The following is an 18,464-nucleotide window of genomic DNA, read 5'->3' as shown; positions in this document are numbered from 1 at the left end:
GCTGCTGGTCCTTCGCTGGCAGGCGGGGGGCTGGCTGGGAACCCCCAAGCTCTGCCCTGCCACTCCACCTTGTCTTCCTTCCCTTTCAGCATAACCAGAGAGCGTGCACACTACTGCATGTCTCTAAGCAATACCCTCCTCCCTGCTGTGGGCCTGACAGGAGCGCAGAGCAGGGGTACAGCCAGCCTCTGAGCTCTGGGGACAGATGGGGGATGCTGGAGGACGGGGAGCAGCTGGGGGTCTTCAGAGGCTTGGACCTTGTTCTACGGCTGGAGAGTGGATGTCTAGAGTCCAGGCTGCTGGCAGGGTTACATGGGACAGGGAGCCAGCAGCTCGCTGGGGAAATGTAGGGCTGCTCTCCTGCAACGCAGCAGTACGGGCCGCTCCTGCCTGCAGAGTGGGTCTGCTCACCTTTGCCAGCTGGGCTGGACTCGCCCTGCACCCCTCTCGGGCCTGGAGAGCTGCCTGGCTCAGGGAGAACAAGCTCCAGCGTTCTAAGCCTCACTTAATTCACTAAATGCCAGCTCCACGTGTTACCCCTGGCACCTGAGAAATCAGCTTTTCTTTCTGATGCCAGGGTTGGCTAGGGTGGGGCGCGGTCTCCTCTGGGGCCGAGCTGACCTGGAGTCAGGGGCAGCACCAAACTGCTCCCTGCTGTTCCTGCAGAGCAGCCTTCCCCCCTCCCAGACCTTAGCTCTTGCCCTGTGCCACTAACTGGGGTAGGTGATAAAAGGCAGCAGATACCGGGGCTTCCTGCTGGCCACACCTTCCTCTAGAGGAGGCACCTCCAAGGTTTCCTTCTCCGGGTGATCACAAATGTTTATTTTCCTGCACCCTCCTTCCCCTGCTAGACTTGGAGGGAGCCGAGGCGTACCCATGGAGCCTTTTGGATGGTCTCACCAATGCCACCCTTCCCTTGGCCATTGAGGCATCCGAGGGTCAGGGTGCAGGGCTTCGGAAAGAAATTTCCTACATCCAGATGTTTTTAAATGGTGTATATTTTATATTAATTTTTTTGGGATGTATGTAAAAATACTTGATTTGTATTAAAACTTGTAAATTGTATAAAAAAAAAGGAACTAAAACAAACCCGGACCCACACGCATCCAGTGTACGAACGGCAATAAATGCTTGTCTTGGATATAACACACCCAGTGAGAGTGGGAGGGAGTTTTCACCCAGCAAAGCGAGGAGGCAAACCTGCGTGTGGCTGCTCATGTCACAGGGCCTGAGTTACCTGGCTCACCTGTCGCAGGGACACAGCCCGAGAGCTTGATGCTCCTGGGACCTGATCCTGGCACTTTTCCCCACTTTCTGCTCAGCTTTGGGTGTATCTGTCCAGCTCTGAATGCCTCTTCCTACGGAATAACCGTCCGCTTACCTCATGGTCTCCTGGATCCCAGGCACCGCTTTGGTCGTGGCTGGTGGCGCGGTTTGAAGCCCTCTGGCTGAAGGGTCGGGGCGAGCTGGAACAGGCACTGTGAGCCCTGGAGAAAAGCAGTGTGGTGAGACGAGGCGGCCTTGGCTTCTTGTTCTGAGCAAAGCAGGACCTGGTGTCGCTGTGGCCGCTCTCCGCTCGCCAGGGAGGACGGGGGAGCGCTTTGCCTGGCGGGCAGGGGGAGCTGAGGCTTCAGACGTGCCCAAAGCTGGGCAGCGGGGCCCTGGGAGGTGGTGTTGGTCCCCAGCGCTCTCACCACGTTACTGCCATGGTGATAAGACTCAAACTGAACATTAACTTCACTGGAGGCGACAGCAGGACTCTTACCAGGGAGATTATCTGAGGAAACCCAGATCTTAAGCACTGAAGGCGCAGGATAATGCTGATCCTCGATGAACTTCAGAGTAGGAGACAAGCTTGTGTGATTCGACACGAAGGACACAAGTAGGCAAAACTATCAAAAGGGTAAAATATGCCCCACTGTTTAATAGAATTTACTCTTAATGGATGTTAGTGGAAAACAAAACACATGATTAACACAAACAGAGCAGATGGTTTAAAATCTGTTGTCAGTCTGGTGATTACACGGGCTATTTTTTCCCCTCACTGTCTTGCTGCACGGAGCAGGTGCAGCTGGGGTCAGTTAGTCCCAGTTGCAGTGTACATTAACTTACACACCATACAGTAGCTTCAAAATAGAGATCTAGAGCTTAAAAAATAGGCATTCTTCTGCAAAATCAAATGTTTAATTCCCTTATTGACAATGAGAGCAGCGTGGTGCTGCCCTCAGGTGGCTCAGACAGCGACAGCTCCACGCCAGTGTCCTCGTATCCCTGACCCTAGAGTACAAGACTTGCAGTTCTGGTTAGTAAATATATATAATAAATCACATTTAAAATATATACATTGGCCTTTAAAAAACATTTACAGTTTATCAACATTGGAAAAAAAAATAGCTGGGCTTGTCCCAGGTTGACTTGTGACGAGTAAAAATCAGTTTTAAAAGGTTTCTGCAAACCTTTCTATAAAGTGCCACTGGTTGTAGCTATTTAAAAGCAATCGGGTCCATGACGTAGCACTTGCCTGTCAGACACGGTCCGTTAAATACACTCGATGTGATACATAAATCAGAGCAACCAACTAGCCAGGAGAAAAGTCTGTTAACCGCCTCAAACGGACCTCGAGTCCCAGCCAACGATATGATCCTTTTTTGTTTTTCTGGGTTTTATCGTCTTTGCTTTCCAGCCCAGAAGCCAGGCTGGCCCTGCCCGGCCCGCGGCACGACTGCCGCTCGTGAGCGGAGGCCCTGGGGAACGGCCAGGCGGGCTCTGCTCGCAGGGGCTGCTCCGCTTTCCGTGCGAGGCGACGAGGGGCTGCCAACAGCCCCCTTCGGTCGTAACTCCCAAAAGGATTGGGAAGCAACAGCCTCTCCAGCAACTTCCTCCCTTTCCAGTTCGGTTTTGCATTGATGATTTTTTTTAAAAAGCAGGGATATGTGGGTTTGTTTTTTGTTTTTTTTTTTCCCTTTGTTTGGATTTTTTGTAGCAAATGGCACTTCAGTACAATCTTCGGATCCCTTCTGGTGCTCTGATGCTTTCATTTGCTTGGCATGCCGAGCGCAAGCCAAGTTCGGGGCTCTTGGACATATTTAGACATGCACTACTAAACAGATCCTGCTAGAGAAATCTGTCTTCAAGCGATGCAGCCGCTCCTACCGCTTGGATGCCACGAGCTCTCGCTGCTGCTCCCCTGCTGCAGCCACGGGGCTGCGACCGCAGCCAGCCTGGACGCGCGGGAGCTGCTGCCGAGCGGAGCTCGCCCAGGGCACGCGGGGTCACCTCTCCCGCGGGGCTTCGGTGCGGCAAGGCAGCGTCTCGCAGAGTCCTGCTACTGTTTCACAACGCTCCCAGCGGAGCTTGTGCCAACAGCTCCCTGCAGGGAGGGGGAGTGGGAAAAGGGGCCGTTTTCTCCCCAAAAAAGGGACAGGGGAGGAGGGGGGGGAAAAAAAAGGGGGCAAAAAAAAGCGCCACACTGCTACCTCACCCTGGAAGCACCAGGGTGGCGGTTCGCGTAGGCACCGTGTCGGCAGAGGGCAGCCTCCTTTTAGCAGCACGATCCCGCCAGTCTGGCACGAACGCACAGGCCTTCGGCGCTGCCATCACCATCCTCACCGCTCTGGGAAAGGGGCAGGTAGAGCCCCACGTCCGGCAGGGCCGTGGCAGAGCATCCGCTGCTTCGCAGGCTCTGCCAGCCCCATCTCGGGGTTTGTGGGTCCCACCAGAGGGATTTCGGTCCACTTGGATTACACGCTGCCTGACGCTGATGCGTTTGGAAAAGCAACGAATAAAGCAGAAAGGTTCCTTCTCGCTCCGCAAGCTGCCAAACCGTGACAAGCCCTGTCTTCTTTTAGCTGCTGTCAGGCCTTGCCGGGGCTGGGATCTGCTCAGTAAATAGCCAGCTCGGTGGCGGCTGCCCGGGGAGGTCTCTCCTTTGACACATTGTTGGCAGGGGATAAATAATAAGAGGCAGGACTCGGCAATGCAGCGGGGAAAGAGAAAGGTCCCTTGTGGAGGCTCCTTGGCTCTGTGCAAGGGAGCGAGGGCTTCGCCGTGGCCTCCAGGACCGCGTGTGCAGCTCCTCTGGGCTCTCCTCCTGCTGCCAGTCTGGTGGGAAATGCCTGACCCCCTGAGAAACCAGCCCGCGGCCGCGCTGGCACGTGTGATACGGCGCCAGGGGTGAGCGAGGAGGGGCAGCTGTGTTCCCAGCCGCAGTGCAAAGTGCAGGGAGGGAGGTGGCTGAAGAGACCTGGAGGCACGGCTCGGTGCCAGATCCGCTCTCCCCCCCCCCCCCCCCCCATCACGAGGGGCACTGGCGGACGAAGGGAGGGGAAGGAGGGAGCAAGCCTTAGTCCAGCATCGCGTCTAGCTGGTCAGCCAGGTCGTCGAACATGTTGCTGATGTCTTCCAGGATGTTCTTGGTGGAGTGCATGGCCCCGGCGTGGCTGGGGAGGAAAGGGAGAGAGTCAAAACGCTGCCGGAAAGCTTGAGGTGCTCATGGGGTAGGGTAGGGTTGGCCAGGCTGGACCCGACCCTCCCGGCGGCAGCCAGAACTCAGCACGCACCCGGGCTCGAGTGTGCGTGACCTGGTGTGGCGCAGGCACGTCCCCGTGCACAGCCCTTCACCTGCCCTCGCTGGGGCCTTCCCAATTGCACCCCGAGGGCCCAGTCTCAGCGTTTCCCTCGCCCCCAGTGCTGTCTCACCTCTCCCCCTCCTCCACCGTGATCTTCTTCTCGGCCGCCTGCAGCGCGGCAGCCAGGGTGGAGTTGGTCTGCTCCAGCCGCTGCTGGGCCTGGGCGGCCCCCGGGGCAGCTGCCAAAGGCTTTGCCGAAACCTTGCTGCCCGCCTCCAGCGTCAGCGAGCCGGGACCGGCCAGGGACCCGATCACGTCTGGCACAGCCTCGGTGGCCGCCCAGGGAGCGACGGTGTGGCGGGAGGGCTGCAGGACCTGCTGGTAGATGGTCTTGGGCCCGGAGAAGACTAGCTTGGTGGATGCCACGGAGGTGTGCTTGGCCGGGACGTCTGCAAAGGAAGGGGACTCATGGCACGTGGTGGCACACGTCCTCCTCACCTCCCGTGCTAACCCAGGAGGGAGCTTCACCACCGCTTTGGAGACACCCCCATAAGCCCACGTACCTGGAGTGGGCGTCCTCACCACGGTGGTGCCGAGCAGCTCCGCGGGGCTGAGGGCTTTGGTGGGGCTCGGAGCCTTCTTGATCCCCTTTTCCAATGACAAGATGCTTTTCTCTATCTCAGCAATCCTGAACTCCACACTGTCGTCATCAAAGGCATCCCCGGCCAGCCCAGCCCGTGGCACCGGTGCCGGCACGGCAGGGCCGGCGATGCTCACTGCTTGGGCCTGGGCATACTGGGGCGCAGGGCTGGCCCCCGCCTCAGCCTGCCCCGCCATGCTGAACGCCTTCAGCACTGCCTGCAGCGGCTCCCGCTCCCTGAAGCGGGGCCGGCGCTTCACCGTGTCCGACTCGGTGAGGTTGAACTCCAGCACGGGCGGCTCCTTGGTGACAGCGGGCGCTGCCGGCTCCTTCCCAGCAGAGCAGGGGGGCTCTGCTGGCTGGGAACTGGGCTCTGTGTCCGGCACGGCCACATCAGCCTTGGGGTGCCCGGTGGGCTTTGGCCGCTGTTTGATGGTTAAGTTGCCTTCTTCTGCGAAGGGGATGCACTCACTGGAGCTGTTCTGGGAGGATGAGGAGGAGACCCCCGGCTTGGCCTCCTCCTCCGTGTCTGAGCAGGCGTCCTCCTGCCCGCCCTGTGCAGCCACCTCCGTCATGGGAGCGCTGGGCTCGCTGAATGTCCGTCTCCGTGGCTTGCTGCTCTCAAAGGGGTCCCTGCTGGCATCGGAAAGCGTGGCGCTGCTGGTGTCACCGCCATTGTAGGACTCATGGTCCACATCTGCCCCGGGGAGACAGTCCTGAGCCACGTGCAGTGGTTTTGGCGCCAGGAGGGGCTTGGGTGGACTCACCCCCGGTGTCCCCTCCAGCGCAGCTGCCAGACTCTTCACTGTCCTGCCACGGCCGGCGTCACCGGCGCTGGCACCTGCATCAGCCACATCCTGGGGGGCTGCGGGCTGCCGCTCGGGGTCGGGGGGCTGCTCGCCATCTGCCTCGGCAGCGAGGGCGCTGGAGACAGAGCTGAGGCGCTTGGGAGGCGGCGGCGGAGGACCCTTGCGCTTGGCCCGGATGGCGAAGGACTGGCTGCGGGTCACCTTGGCATCCGCCTGCAGACAGGCCCGTGGCATCTGGCTGCGGCCCGGCCGCCGCGTCAGGGTGGCATAGGAGCCCAGGGTGCTAGTGGGTGCCCCCTCCTCTTCCTCATGCTCCCCATCCGACAGCGCGTAGCGGTTCAGGCTGTGCGAACGCTTCTTGTACTTGAAGCCTTCGCCCCCGTTGTGCTGCTCCCCAGCCTGCCAAGCGCCCGGGGCCACCCCAGCCGTGGGCGGCACGGTGGGCGGCTCTGCGGGGCCACACTGGCTGTGCAGGTAGGAGAAGGCTTTTTGGGCTGACGTCTGCAGGCTGCTCTTCTGTTCGGAGGAGATGGAGGGATACGGGTGCACCAGGGTCTTGGGCTGCTCCGCTCCCAGGAGAGAAGGGACCGTCGGGGATTTCAAGGAGACATGTGGGTACATGAAGACGTAGGGGGCCGTTGCCTTGCTGGGGGTCTGGGGAGGAGTACAGGGGGTGACCGCTGGTGTCCCAGCACCTTTCTGAGCCACTGGCCGGGCGTACTGATCTGTGCCTTCAGGCAGGTTCCTCTCCTTGAGAGGGCTGCCCCCGCCGCCGTTGGCATAGCCATTCAGCCCCTCGGGGGAGATGAGTTTCCCGTAGGGCTCAGGACTGGGCCGTCCCGGCAGGCTGGCCAGGCCCTCCTTGCTGCGGGGTGGTGCACAGGACTGCCCGCTGCTGCTGCTGCTCTCCCCGCTGCCCAGGCTCTCCTGCGAGGGGCTGGAGAGGTGCCGGGACAGCACGTTGTCCTGCGAGTGCCCCGAGCCCCGGGACCGCACCCCAATGCTCTCCTGGCTCCGCGACATCCCCTGGCTGCTCTTGATGCCAAGTGTCTCATGGCAGCTGTTGGACATGGCCGTCTGGAGCTCGTAGCTGAGCTCGCTGTCCTGGAAGGTCGTCATTTTGGGGGTGTGTGGGGACTGGCACTCTCCATTCTCCAGCGACTCGATGGTGACAATGTCCAGGGCACCAGGGACTTTGCGTCTTGTCAGAGTTGCTTCTGCTTGGTTGAGGCTTTTGCGGAGGTCTCTGAGCTTCTTGACGGCCAACATGATCTTCTTCTGGTGGCCTGTGGGAAGGTTGCAGTAGGAAAGGGGTGTTAGGTTGGCTCCCGCCCCCAAGGACTTTGTTTCCCGGCCAAGAAGAGTCATGGTCATTTCACCAACCGGGGCAAAGGCCTCCAGGTCATCCAAACCCTGCCTATTGGAGGAGACAATCTATGGCTGGTGTCCACCTGGCTCAGCCCAGCTCCAGCCTGACAAGGGGAGTCCTTAGGGACAGCCATGAACTGCCCTTTCCGAGTGCTCAGGACATGCCTGCACCTCCCAGCCTGAGCGAGAACTGGGTGGGGGGACCTGGGTGGGAAACTTGGCTGCCTTGGGCCACCCCAGCATGGCGGCAGGGACTCACCCAGCTTGTTGATGCCAATCTCTTGCAGATCCTCCCACGTCAGGTCCGTCACGATGGTGATGGAGTCGTAGCCATTGTTCACCAGCTTTTTGTGGTACTGGGGCAACCCGATGGCACTAAGCCAGTCCATCAGGTCAGCCTGCAAAGAGCACGGAGACACTGCCATGAGCATCGAGGCACAGGAAACATCTTCATCCACCCCCTCCCTGCCCCTAGCCAGGAGACTGCATTTTTGGGGTCTCTCTGACTGCCTGGAACACAGGCCATTGGAGCATATATTTACTTACAGACCCCACTCCTGTGCTGTTCTGGGGTAAGACAGCTCTGAGAAAAGACCTGGAGAAAAGAAGGTGCTGGACCAAAGCCCTGGTGCCAGGGACTTACCGGGATGTAGTTGGGCAGCCACTCGGCGATGCTGAGCTGCCCGATCTCAGTGGAGATCTTTTTCCTGTGGCCTGGCTTGGTCACGCCGATGGCTGTGAGATCCTAACGCGAGCAGAGTGGGGCTGTGGTCAGCAATGGCACAGGGAGCGTGGGGCAGTGGGTACCCACTGCTGGCAGCTTGGGGGGGTGCTGGCTGGGGTGGGGAAGGACCTCCCTTACCTCCGGGGTCATGCGGCTGATAGTGGGGACGTCGTAGCCGGCGTTGAGGAAGTTGGCAGTGTACGACTCCAGCTGGAACTCACTCAGCCAGTTGTAAATGGCTTCTGCGTCCTGGGGAAAGGACGGAGCAAAGAGCAGCCTGTGACGGTGGCTGCAGGGGCTGGAAGAACCTGGCTGCTCCAGGCAAGATGACGGGATCTCCTTGGGCAAGACCTATCTGTCCCCAGTGTCCTCAAGACCCAGTCTCCTGTGTCCCCAGTGCAGTGAGAGCTGGGCTGAGAGCCCCAAATGTGGCCCTCTCACTCAGCACACCAGGTCCCCAGTTAGCCCAGTTACCTTCCCCTCGAGGAGCTGCTCAGGCCGCAAGAACTGGTGGGAGAAGACCCTGTCTCCAGGGGGGCCGGTGCCTGGGGTCTGGTGGCTCTGTGGCCCTAGCAGAGGGGAGAGAGAACTGTCATGGGGGCACCTGAGCAGCGAGCAGCCCCTAGGGCTGGGGGGACGGCTGTCCCCAGCGCCCCGTGGATTTGAGACATCCCTCACCTGCCATGGAGGTCAGCTGCCCATTGCGTGGCTCCGATCCCAAAAGGTGTTGCTGGAGGTCATCACTGGCGGAGGGCAGTGGCTGGGGGAGAGGAGTGAGACAACCCCTGTCACACCCCCAGGAGCAGAGTCGGGGTCCCTGTGCTGGGCTGCTGGGCACAGCTTCACCCAGTGAAGGGCTGGCCCCTAGCGAGAGATCTGGGCAGGATTTGGACCAAGGCCCTTCTTCTCCTCCCAGATGACACAGGACACGCTGGAGATGCTGTGTGGTACCAACCACGGCCTCCAGCTCCACTCAGAGAGGCCAGCTGTGCTATGGGGGCCAACTGGGGACCCCCCAGGAGCATCTCCCTGCTGAGTCCTGGCAGCAAATAGGTGTTTGGTGGAGGGTGCTCAGCCTCTGCAGCCCCTCCTTTGCTAGGAGGTGCAGGGGGTGACAGGGAAGGTGCTGGGGCTCCATCTCCAGCCTGGGGGAACAGCACGGAGGAAGCGAGGGCTGGTGCCTACCCTGGCGTTCTCGATGAGGATGCTGGTGCTCTGCCCGTTGGTGCCCTCGGTGCTCTGGCCGCTGCCGGCACTGCGGATGCTGCCGATGCTGCCCTCGCTGCCCACGCTGTTTCTGTCTCCTGCTGCTCGGGGCAAGGCGGGGGAGGTCATCAGCAGCGCCCCGGGATCAGGGCTGACACAGGGCACGGAGGTCCCCAGCAGGGACCCATGTGCCAACACAGTGATGCCAGTAAAAACCAGCCTCCCACGAGATCCCTCTGGCCACAGACGATACATCGGTCCCTCCCGCCTCCCAGCACACACAAAACAGACAGGGTGACCTCGGCTGACAAGGGATGCACGAAGGGGACGTGGGGACGCAGCCTGGCCGAGGACACGAGGAAGGAAGGGGCTGCTCTACGGGCTCCCCTAAAGTCCCTTTCCCTGCGCCTGCTCCCTCTCGTCTGGCTGTTTCCCCAACGGGAGGCAGGAGGAGAGTCTCCCCCTGTGTCCCCCTGCACAGGCAGGGCTGGGAACAGGGGAAGGTCCCCAGTCCCTCTCCCTCCCCAGCTGCACCCCTGACCTGAGCTGTCAGGGCCCGGGGCCGTCCGGGTTAGGGTGAGGTGGCCATAGGCTGCTGGGACGCTCGGGGCTGCCTGGTCGTCGGGGAGGTGCTGCAGCCCGCCTGGGGGGGCCGGGAGCGCCCCAGGGGGACCCTGGCGCTGGTGGGTGGGTGCCACGCGGGGGACAACCATGCCTGCATTCAAAGACAAAACACGCGTGGTCAGAGCTCGTGTGGGAGGCAGCGGGGGCGGGGCGGGGGGCGGGGATAGCTGAGCCTCAACCCTCAAATCGCCACCCCACCGATGGCACAACCCCCTGTGCCCACCCAAGTCCTTCTCTTCCTCTCTAGCTAGCCAGGGCTGCGGGGACCTGTCCTACAGGAGGTGCTGGGAAGGCCGGGATGGTTTCACACAGGACACTGTCCCCAGCACGACCAGGATGGCCACTGACCTGTTCGTTTGCTGATGACTTCGGCGATAGAGGGGGGGAAGTACCCGACCCGATCGGTGCCTTTCTGAGCATCGTGGATATGCCCCTTCCATCGCCCGTCCGGATGCTGCTCCAGGACCTGCCGTGGGAACGAGAGGGACAGGGTTGGTACCTGGGGCCATGGCAGGGCAAGGGAACGAGGAGCGGGGAGCAGCCTCACCGTGATGACGTCTCCTGCCCGGACATTGAGAGCAGTTGGGTCGTGGAGGTTCCAAAAATCCTTCAAAGCTCGGACCTTCAGGATTCCTGATGCCTCTGAAGACAAGGGACAGAGGGAAGAAGGAAGGTGCCAGAGCGCAGGGAGGAAAGAGAGCGGTTCAGGGAAGGCAGAGGGAGAAAACAAGAGCAAGGAGAGAGGAGAAAAAACCTTTAATACTGCAGGAAGGGAAGGACTCGCCTCCTGGACGTTGCCCACACAGAGGACGGGGGTGCTGACGCTCACAGCCAGGCTGGTTTAGGCTGTTCAGGAGCCTGAGGCAGGTCCCTGGGGGACGAAGCCCCTCTCAGTGCCAGGCAGCACCCGGCCGTGCGCCGGCCCCACCTCACCTCTCAGTAGCTGCTTGATGTCCTTGCTGGCGTGCGAGGTGGTGAACTGGTTCACGATGTCCAGCGCTGTCTGGTTGTAGGTGTTCCTGATGTTCACATCGACACCGCCCTGCCCGGGAGGGGATGTGGTCAAGGCCAGAACCCGTAGCTGCCGCCAGACCCGCGGGGGATGGAAGGAGCGTGGGGAAGGGGGTGACGGCTGACCCCCAGGGGCTTGTCCCCGCAGGCAGCCCTGTCCCCACCATGCTCACCTCCAGCAGCAACCGCACCACCTCCGTCTTGCCGTAGAGCGCAGCCTCGTGCAGGGCTGTGCCTGTCTTCGTCTGCTTGTTGATCTCGATCCCAGCCTTCAGCAGCTGCCTGGTAGGAAGGAGGGAAAGGCATGAACGGCAGGACGCAGACATCAGGGCCAGGTGACTGGCGGCTTTGCGATGGGAAAGGGACAAACCCTTGCACAGCTGAGGCTTTGGGGACAAGGGACCGAATCCCACAGCAGGGAGGTGAGTTTGGGAGGAAGTAGGACTGAAGCCATGATGGATTATTCCAGGATAGGACAGTGCCCTGGGCTGGCAGGGGGTTACCCGTTACCTGATGATCTCCTTGTGCCCGTTCTTGGCTGCCAGGTGCAGCGGGGTGGTGTAGTTGGGGTCGGTGGCGTCCTTGGACTGTCCCTCCAGGAGGGCGACGCACAGATGGCTGTTCAGCAGCAGCTGGGCCACCTGTACGGGGCACAGGGGTGAGCAGTGGGGTGCAGGTAACCCCCCCCTGCACCCTCTCAGCAAGAGGCTTGCCCTCAGGGCCGGTCCTCTGCTCCTCATCCTGCCGCTCCCCTCCATCTGCAGCTCCAGGGCTCGGCCGGAGCCGGCTAGTGCTTGGCAGGGCCACGCTGTCGCGAGGGGCCGTAAAAGGTCACAACAGCCAGAAATAGTCTTCCTGTAATCGGGCTTTTCAGACCAAGCCCTAAAAAGCTCCAGTCTCTCCAAGCCCAGAGCGACTCTCCGTGTCTCAGGGCAGCCCAGAGGCACAGAGGAGTTATTTTTATTGCCCTGTTTATAGCTGCAGACATTATAGACACTCCAAAAATGGAAATATCCCCCTGGTCCCCTCCCCGGTGGGGCACGGCACGGTCTGGCTGGCCGTGCTCCAGCCCAGCCTGGCGGTGCAGTGCTGGCTGGACTGGGGTCTCCCAGAGTATGGCGTGGCCCCGTCCCCATGAGCCGTGCCAGGGACCTCGAGCCGCCAAGCGGGGCCGGACACACAGGGCTTGTGGGGATTAGCCAGCTCAGCCTATCTGTGCTTAAACAGGAGCAAAGCTGGGGTGGACAGGGGGAGGCTGCGGGGAACTGGGAGTGAGGACTCTTGGCTTCCCTCCCAGCCTGACGCTGCCCTGCTGTGAGGTCAGGAGCAAAACCTGCAGCTCCCAGGTTCAGGATCTGGCCTTGCCCGGCCGCAGGAGGAGGCAGGCGCTGCCTGCTGGGCTCCGAGGCTCATGGTGGAGGGAGAGCGCTCACAGCCGGACCCGGTGCTTTGCTCCCGGAGGAGCCGCCCAGCTCCAGAGCCACCCCCGGAGAAGCGCCCGGCGCAGGGCAGAGCCCCGCAGCACTCACCTTCAGCCGCCCAAACTCACAGGCCAGGTCCAGGGGGGTTTTCTTCGCCTTGTTGATGAGGCAGGGGTTGGACTGGTGCTGCAGCAGCATCTCCGACTGCGGGCGAGCAACGTGGTACAGGGGCTCAGCACCATCCCGCGCCCTTGCCTCCCTCCTGCCCGGCATGACGGGGTTCGCCCCCACCCGCACACCCCCAGAGAGACACGGCGTGGCTGCGTGGGTGGCGCTGGGCCCTCACTTACCACCTCGTAGTGGCCGTACTGCGCCGAGAGGTGCAGCGGGATCTGCCCGTCCAGCGAGGCCATGTTGACGGAGGCGGCGGCGCGCAGCAGCACCCGCACCGGCTCCACGCGCCCCTGCCAGGCCGCGTAGTGCAGGGGGCGCATCCCTGCGGGGGGAACGGGGCTCAGCAGGGCTGGACACGGCCTCCGGCCTCGCTCGGAGGGCTGACCTGGCTGCCGGAGGCACGGGGCCATGCCAGGTTGTCGCCCCTTACCGTTGCTGTCCTTGATGTCGACGGTGGCTTGTGCCTCCAGCAGAAGCGAGATGAGGTCCAGGCTGCCGCCCAGGGCTGCGTGGTGCAGCGCCGAGAACCTGCGACACAAGGTAGGGCTCAGCTCAGCCCCCGTGCCCGCCGCGCTGTCCCTACAGCCCCCACCTGCATGGGGACACGGGCCGAGGGCCAGGACGGTCACCGGCTGTTCATGGCTACAACCCTCCTGATTCCCTGCTCCCAGTGCCTCAGTTTCCCCATAGCAAAGCAGAGATAAATCCCTACATGTTGTCCATGCCTCAGGGCTCAACGAGAGATGCAGGGACCCTGTGTACCCCCTGAGACCCCAGCGAGAGGGGTCCCTCACCCCCTTGCCCGGTGCAGGGCAGGCGGGCAGGATGGCGAGGGATGCATCTCCCCTCCGCACGGTGCAGCCAGGCAGCCCAAAAGCTGCGCTGCTCACGGCATCCTGCAAACCCACTGGCCCAGCGGCTACTCCTGGCCCCTCTGCCAGCCGCCCCCTCCCCATGCCAGCAGGGACGCTGGGAGCCCACGGCACGGCGTGGGAGGCCGCCGGTAATGAAAGAGCCCTGTGTCTCAGCCCTGTGAAAGGGCCTGTCTGCCTGGCGCTCCCCCCGTGCTGTCACGTGAAGGGCCACAGCCGAGCGAGGGGTCCCCGTGCTGCCGGGGATTAGCCCGTGTGCCGCTCCAATGGGCATGGGGGGCTCCAGACGGTGCTGGCCCGGGGCTCCAATGGGCTCGGCAGTGTCCCAGCCCCGTGCTGGGGATGCAGCTTGGCCAGCACGGCTCTCCTTCCAATCTGTGGTCCCACAGCACCCCCAAATCCCCGTGCAGAGTGTCCAGGTGTTGCAGGAGGATGCTAACCCCAGCAGAGAGGGCTGCTCCCTCCTTCAGTGCAGCCACCATGTCCCTGAGCCCACACCAAAACCTCTACCCCAAAGCAAGAACGTGGGGGATACAAAGTCTCCCCCAGCCAACCCTGCGGGGATCCCTGCGGGGCCAGCTCTGCCCCGGAGGCGGCTGCACAAGCCCATGCTCACCCGCCCCATCTTCTCCAAGTCACGAGCGAGGCGCTGCCGAGGACACCGCCAGCGGCACGGCTCTCCCAGGAGGGTGCACGCTGCCGTCCCCGTGCACGGGTCTCACATCCCCGCCGTCCCCTTCCCGTGCCCCAGCGAAACTCCACGTGCTGCCTGCGCTGTGGATACCCCCCATGCGGCCCTCTGACAGGGAACGGGCCGTTTACCCTCGTTCCCATCAGCAGCCCTCCTGGAGCTGCCCAAGCACAAGCTATGTGCCTTATCAGAATCAGATCGTTGCTTCTATTATTAAATTTTTTTTCTATTAAGCTCCATCTGCACAGTATTATTTTAAGACAGAGCCATCCTGCACATTTTCAACCCCCCGCTGGCCTGTTAGGACTCATCACAGACACCTCCTCCTACAGAGTCCTCGAAAAGAAAACATGTAGAAATTAGGTACAACAACAATACATAAAACAATGCTAATAACTCACAGGTCAGAGCTAATTCAATAAGAATAACACGCTTATTTATTTTATGGGCCTTTGTGGTTTCTTTAACTCTCAGTACCCAGCTTATTAAGTGCTTGGATTTTGGAAGTGATGAGCTACACAAATATGCTGTGGTCACTTAGCAACCTCACCTTTTCTTTCTCTAAGCCTCCCCCCCGCCCCTCAACAGAAGTGTTCTTGCTCTTGGGATATTAAACACAGGCACAAGCACGTGCAGGCGCTGGGGCCAGCCGGGTGCTCCTCCGTGCTTCAACCAGCACTCAGGACACACGGCACTGGCTGGACAGGCTGTGATCCCTTTTCATCCCCAGCCCTACAGCGGGGGGACGTAGAAGAGCTTCATGAAGGATTTGGCAGACTGGATTGAGCACAGCCCTCAGCTCGGATCCAGGCAGGCATTGGGTCTGCCTCTGCAGGGTCTGCCCTGGCTTCGGGATGCTGCTGTGCTCCCCGGGGCTCAGGAGCTACCCTCGAAAGCTTTACGATACCCAGAGCTGCAGAACCAACTGGATATGGGGGACATCAAGCCCACCCATGCTGGTGGCAGCACCCAGCACCCTGCCAGGGGAGCACTCACCCATCCGCATCCTGGTAGTTCACGTTCAGGCGCTTGGCAGATCCCAGGAGCTCTGCAGAGAGAAGAGGAGAAGGTCAGGGCAGGAGGCAGAGCCTGAGCTGTCCCGCATGGCCCCCAGGACCCTGCACGAGCCCTGTCCTGCAGCTACACCAACCTCTCAGCGCGCAGAACAGCACCTGGCCCATCCCGGCGGCCTCTCCTCTCCCTCCACGTTCACCTCCACGAACCCTCAGTGTGCTCACCCAGCTCAAGCTCAGACCCTTTCTTCCCTTTGTCCCTCCTGCCCCATCTCTGCCTGCCGCCGGGATGGGTCAGACCCCGCAGCTCCTGTCACCCCGGCTCGGTGAGACGGTGCTTCCCTCCCCTTTATAGGCAGCAACACCCCAAAACTGCTGAGCCGGGCCATTTTGCCCCCCACTCGCTCTCTGTGGCTGCCACTGCCGCTGAGGCCTGGCCCACAGACCACATGGTTGGCATTTTTATGGCTGGGGCAGAGGCTGAAGCCTCCTGCTGTGAATGCGAGGACTGTGCCACTTTGGATATGCCCGTCCCCCCGCCCGTCCCTCCCTCCCCTTTGGGGACCACTGAGCAGCAGAGGATGCTCACCCCACCCTCGGGACAGCCTCACACGCACCCCAGCTCCCCACTCCTTCCCGCTATTAATTTGAATGAATTCCTTCCTCCCACACAGAGAGGACATTTTATTCTTCACCGAGGGGTTGAGAGCGGATTAACATCTCTGGAATTCATCTGCCAAGTCAAAAGCAAAAGAAAGGGGAAGGTATGCAGGGGGCAAGAAATGCCGCCGCTCCTCCTCTGCCTTTCCAGGCAGCCCCGTTGCTGAGCCGGCGAGGATTAAATGCTTTGAAAGGTTTCTGTGCTGTTTTCTACAGAAAATCAAAGTCCGAGAGCCGGGCTCGGAGCCTGGGGTAAACCAGCTGCTCAAACCCCACTGAGACGTGGGGTCCTGGGGAAGGAGCCCCCTTCCTCACAGCCAGGCAGACCTCCAGGGCTGCAGCTCCCTCTCCTCCTTCTACTTCTCCCCCCTCCTCCTCCTCCATTGCCTTCTCTTTTCCTCCTCTCCCAGGGTCTCTGCCCACCCCGCATGGCAGACCCCATACAAAGCCATACTCTGCTGCACGGCGCCTCTGCCGGAAAGGAGAGCTGAAGAGGGGCCGGCTCATTCATCATGCAAATGGATAATTAAAGGAAACCAAGGAACGGTGTGTTCATTACTGTAATTTACAGTGTTTTGTAAACAGCCTAATTAATGCAAAATGGGCTTGGAGTGGCTGCTGGGGAAGGACTCGTGACTCTCACCACAGCTGAGGGGATCAGGACGGGATCACCCTAATTACCTCTTCCAGAGGCTGTTCATCTTCAGAGCAGCAGCAAGCAGCTCTGCCAACCCAAAAGCCCTTCCCGAAGGAACTGGCTCCCAAAGCCATCGCTCGGCAGAGCTCTCACTTTTCCCTCCCAGCCCCTTATTGCCCGACAGTCCAGGGTCTGGGGTCTCCGTCAAGGACAAGCTGCTTCCCTCGGCCCCACCAGCTAGGAAAGAATAATATTTCACATATAAATTGGCCACTTCTGATCCAAGCCATAGAGCGACCACAACCACCAAGCCCCACGGTGCCACTTTCAGGCTCGTACTTGGGGCACACGGCAGAGCCGGGAACGGTGCCGGCTGTGGTCAGCAAAGGCCTCATCCTGCCCCTCCAAAAGTCTTGGGATGGATCCTGCAAGCAGGGAGCAGGAAGGACTTGGAAGCTTTTGCTGCTGGGGGATTTCCAAAGGACGCAATTGAGATAAAATTAAAAATAAACAAAGGATTCCACTAAGCCGTAGGCAATGCCCATGAAGCCATCACCTCATGCTCCCCCAGCCCTCCTGCCTCTTAACTGGGGTTTATAAATAGGTCTTTTTAAAGGATGCTCTGTGTGGTGGGAACCGAAGGCCAATGCGAGTTGGCTCCCATCAGCTGCAGCTGGAAATGGCCACGGGGTTTTGCTGCTGAGAAAGGGTGGGGAGGAGGAGGAGAAGGAGGAGGAAGAAAAGGAGGAGGAGGAGGAGTCCTTACCCATAGCAGGAGGGGCAGAGCCTGAACCACGCGAGCCAGGTGGCAGCAGGGCTAGATGGAGATGCCCATTGAGCACAAGCACATCCGAAAGAGGCAGAAACATCCCGCAGCCCGAGGAGGCCGGTCCTGGAGTTGAGCAGTGCCCACTATTTGAAGAGGGAGAGCTCATCCCAAAATCCCATCCCTGACCCGCTCCTACAAGGGGACCGGGCTGGCCCATGGGGTCCAGTAAGCAGGGCTGGGATGCAGTGGGTGTCCCAGGACACGGTGGGTGTCCCTGCCCGCTCCCCGGCCCCAGGAGGCAGCTGTCAGCATCTGCATGGCCAAATGCCTGTGTCTTTGCTCCTCTCCCAGAGCAACATTCCTCAAATTAGTTCCCTGCTCCGCAGCCCAGCAAGGTCAGGACACGGTGCAGGACCACGCAGACATAGCGTGGGCGGCTGGGAAAGCAGCAGGTCCCAAAGAGCAGAGTCGGGAGCAGCATCTCCTTTGGGGCTCTTCCCGAATGTGAATGCAATAATGCTTGTATCCACCTTGGGCAGGAAGAGAGAGTTCGTCCCCGATCTGTAGCTGGGTAAATCGCTGCTTAGAGAGCTGGAGGGTTTGCAGCCAGGCTGGAAGGCAAAGTGCAGGTAGGAAAGGGACCAGGAGTCCTGGCACCACGGGCGTAATGGCATGAGCAAAGAGAAGACGAGTAGAGGGATGGAGGGGGAAAACAGCGCAGCCCGGCAGCTGGGACCCTTTGCCAGCACTATCCTGCTGCACACCTCTGCATCATACGGCACACAGGGCCAGCAAAGCAACACCAAAGGTAGCCCTGCCTCAGCGGGGAGCCAGCACCGGGACAGGGTGAAGCAGCGGGGCAGCATGAGGGTGCCAAGGGGGTGCCATGAGCCCCTGTCATGCTCCTGGGGATGTGGTGACAGGAAGGCAGATGACGGAATACTTCCCTGCATCCTTCTTCCTCATTCCATCTGTGCACTCCTTTTGACCAATTCCCCTGTTTCTCTCCCCATTTCTTCAGCTCCTTCTCTCCCTCTTGGTGCCCTGGCAGCTCCAGGCTCCCTGGCATTTCCCACCCAGATGTTTTGGGGCTTGGCAACCCCGTACCAACCCCACAGCCCTCCCAGACCAGCTGGTTTGGAGGGGCAGCTCCAGCCAGGAGACCACAGAGGTCCAGCCACGGCACTGGGATGGGGTGGTCAGACCCTTCCCAGCCACATCATCACCTCCTTTGCATTTGCACAGGGGTGGGAGCAACTGCACGCCTGATCCGCGAC

General features: G+C 60.7%; 1 protein-coding gene across 3 annotated transcripts in view; it reads right to left on the bottom strand.

Annotated features, from left to right (window-relative positions):
* Nucleotides 1–4,342: 4,342 nt before the first annotated feature.
* Nucleotides 4,343–18,464, bottom strand: part of CASKIN2 (CASK interacting protein 2) — a 29,926-nt gene continuing 15,804 nt past the window's right edge. The window contains exons 2-20 of one of the 3 annotated variants that reach the window (XM_086473593.1): nucleotides 15,105–15,156; nucleotides 12,976–13,073; nucleotides 12,722–12,867; nucleotides 12,480–12,575; nucleotides 11,461–11,591; nucleotides 11,124–11,232; nucleotides 10,873–10,981; nucleotides 10,487–10,581; nucleotides 10,288–10,405; nucleotides 9,857–10,030; nucleotides 9,295–9,416; nucleotides 8,788–8,869; nucleotides 8,584–8,678; nucleotides 8,248–8,358; nucleotides 8,029–8,130; nucleotides 7,645–7,783; nucleotides 5,132–7,303; nucleotides 4,699–5,017; nucleotides 4,343–4,439 (exon numbers count right to left, since the gene is read on the bottom strand). In XM_086473593.1, coding sequence (XP_086329719.1) covers nucleotides 4,343–4,439; nucleotides 4,699–5,017; nucleotides 5,132–7,303; nucleotides 7,645–7,783; nucleotides 8,029–8,130; nucleotides 8,248–8,358; nucleotides 8,584–8,678; nucleotides 8,788–8,869; nucleotides 9,295–9,416; nucleotides 9,857–10,030; nucleotides 10,288–10,405; nucleotides 10,487–10,581; nucleotides 10,873–10,981; nucleotides 11,124–11,232; nucleotides 11,461–11,591; nucleotides 12,480–12,575; nucleotides 12,722–12,867; nucleotides 12,976–13,073; nucleotides 15,105–15,156 — 4,367 coding nt within the window. Of the gene's footprint in view, nucleotides 4,440–4,698; nucleotides 7,304–7,644; nucleotides 7,784–8,028; nucleotides 8,131–8,247; nucleotides 8,359–8,583; nucleotides 8,679–8,787; nucleotides 8,870–9,294; nucleotides 9,420–9,856; nucleotides 10,031–10,287; nucleotides 10,406–10,486; nucleotides 10,582–10,872; nucleotides 10,982–11,123; nucleotides 11,233–11,460; nucleotides 11,592–12,479; nucleotides 12,576–12,721; nucleotides 12,868–12,975; nucleotides 13,074–15,104; nucleotides 15,157–18,464 lie in introns of all 3 variants that reach the window. The other 2 variants (XM_086473591.1, XM_086473592.1) reach the window with 2 other exon arrangements.

Source organism: Leptosomus discolor, chromosome 15, assembly GCF_034619465.1.
Source record: "Leptosomus discolor isolate bLepDis1 chromosome 15, bLepDis1.hap2, whole genome shotgun sequence".
Lineage (NCBI taxonomy): Eukaryota > Metazoa > Chordata > Aves > Leptosomiformes > Leptosomidae > Leptosomus > Leptosomus discolor.
Note: the sequence above shows the minus strand (reverse complement) of the source record. Positions and strands in the feature narration are given on the sequence as shown.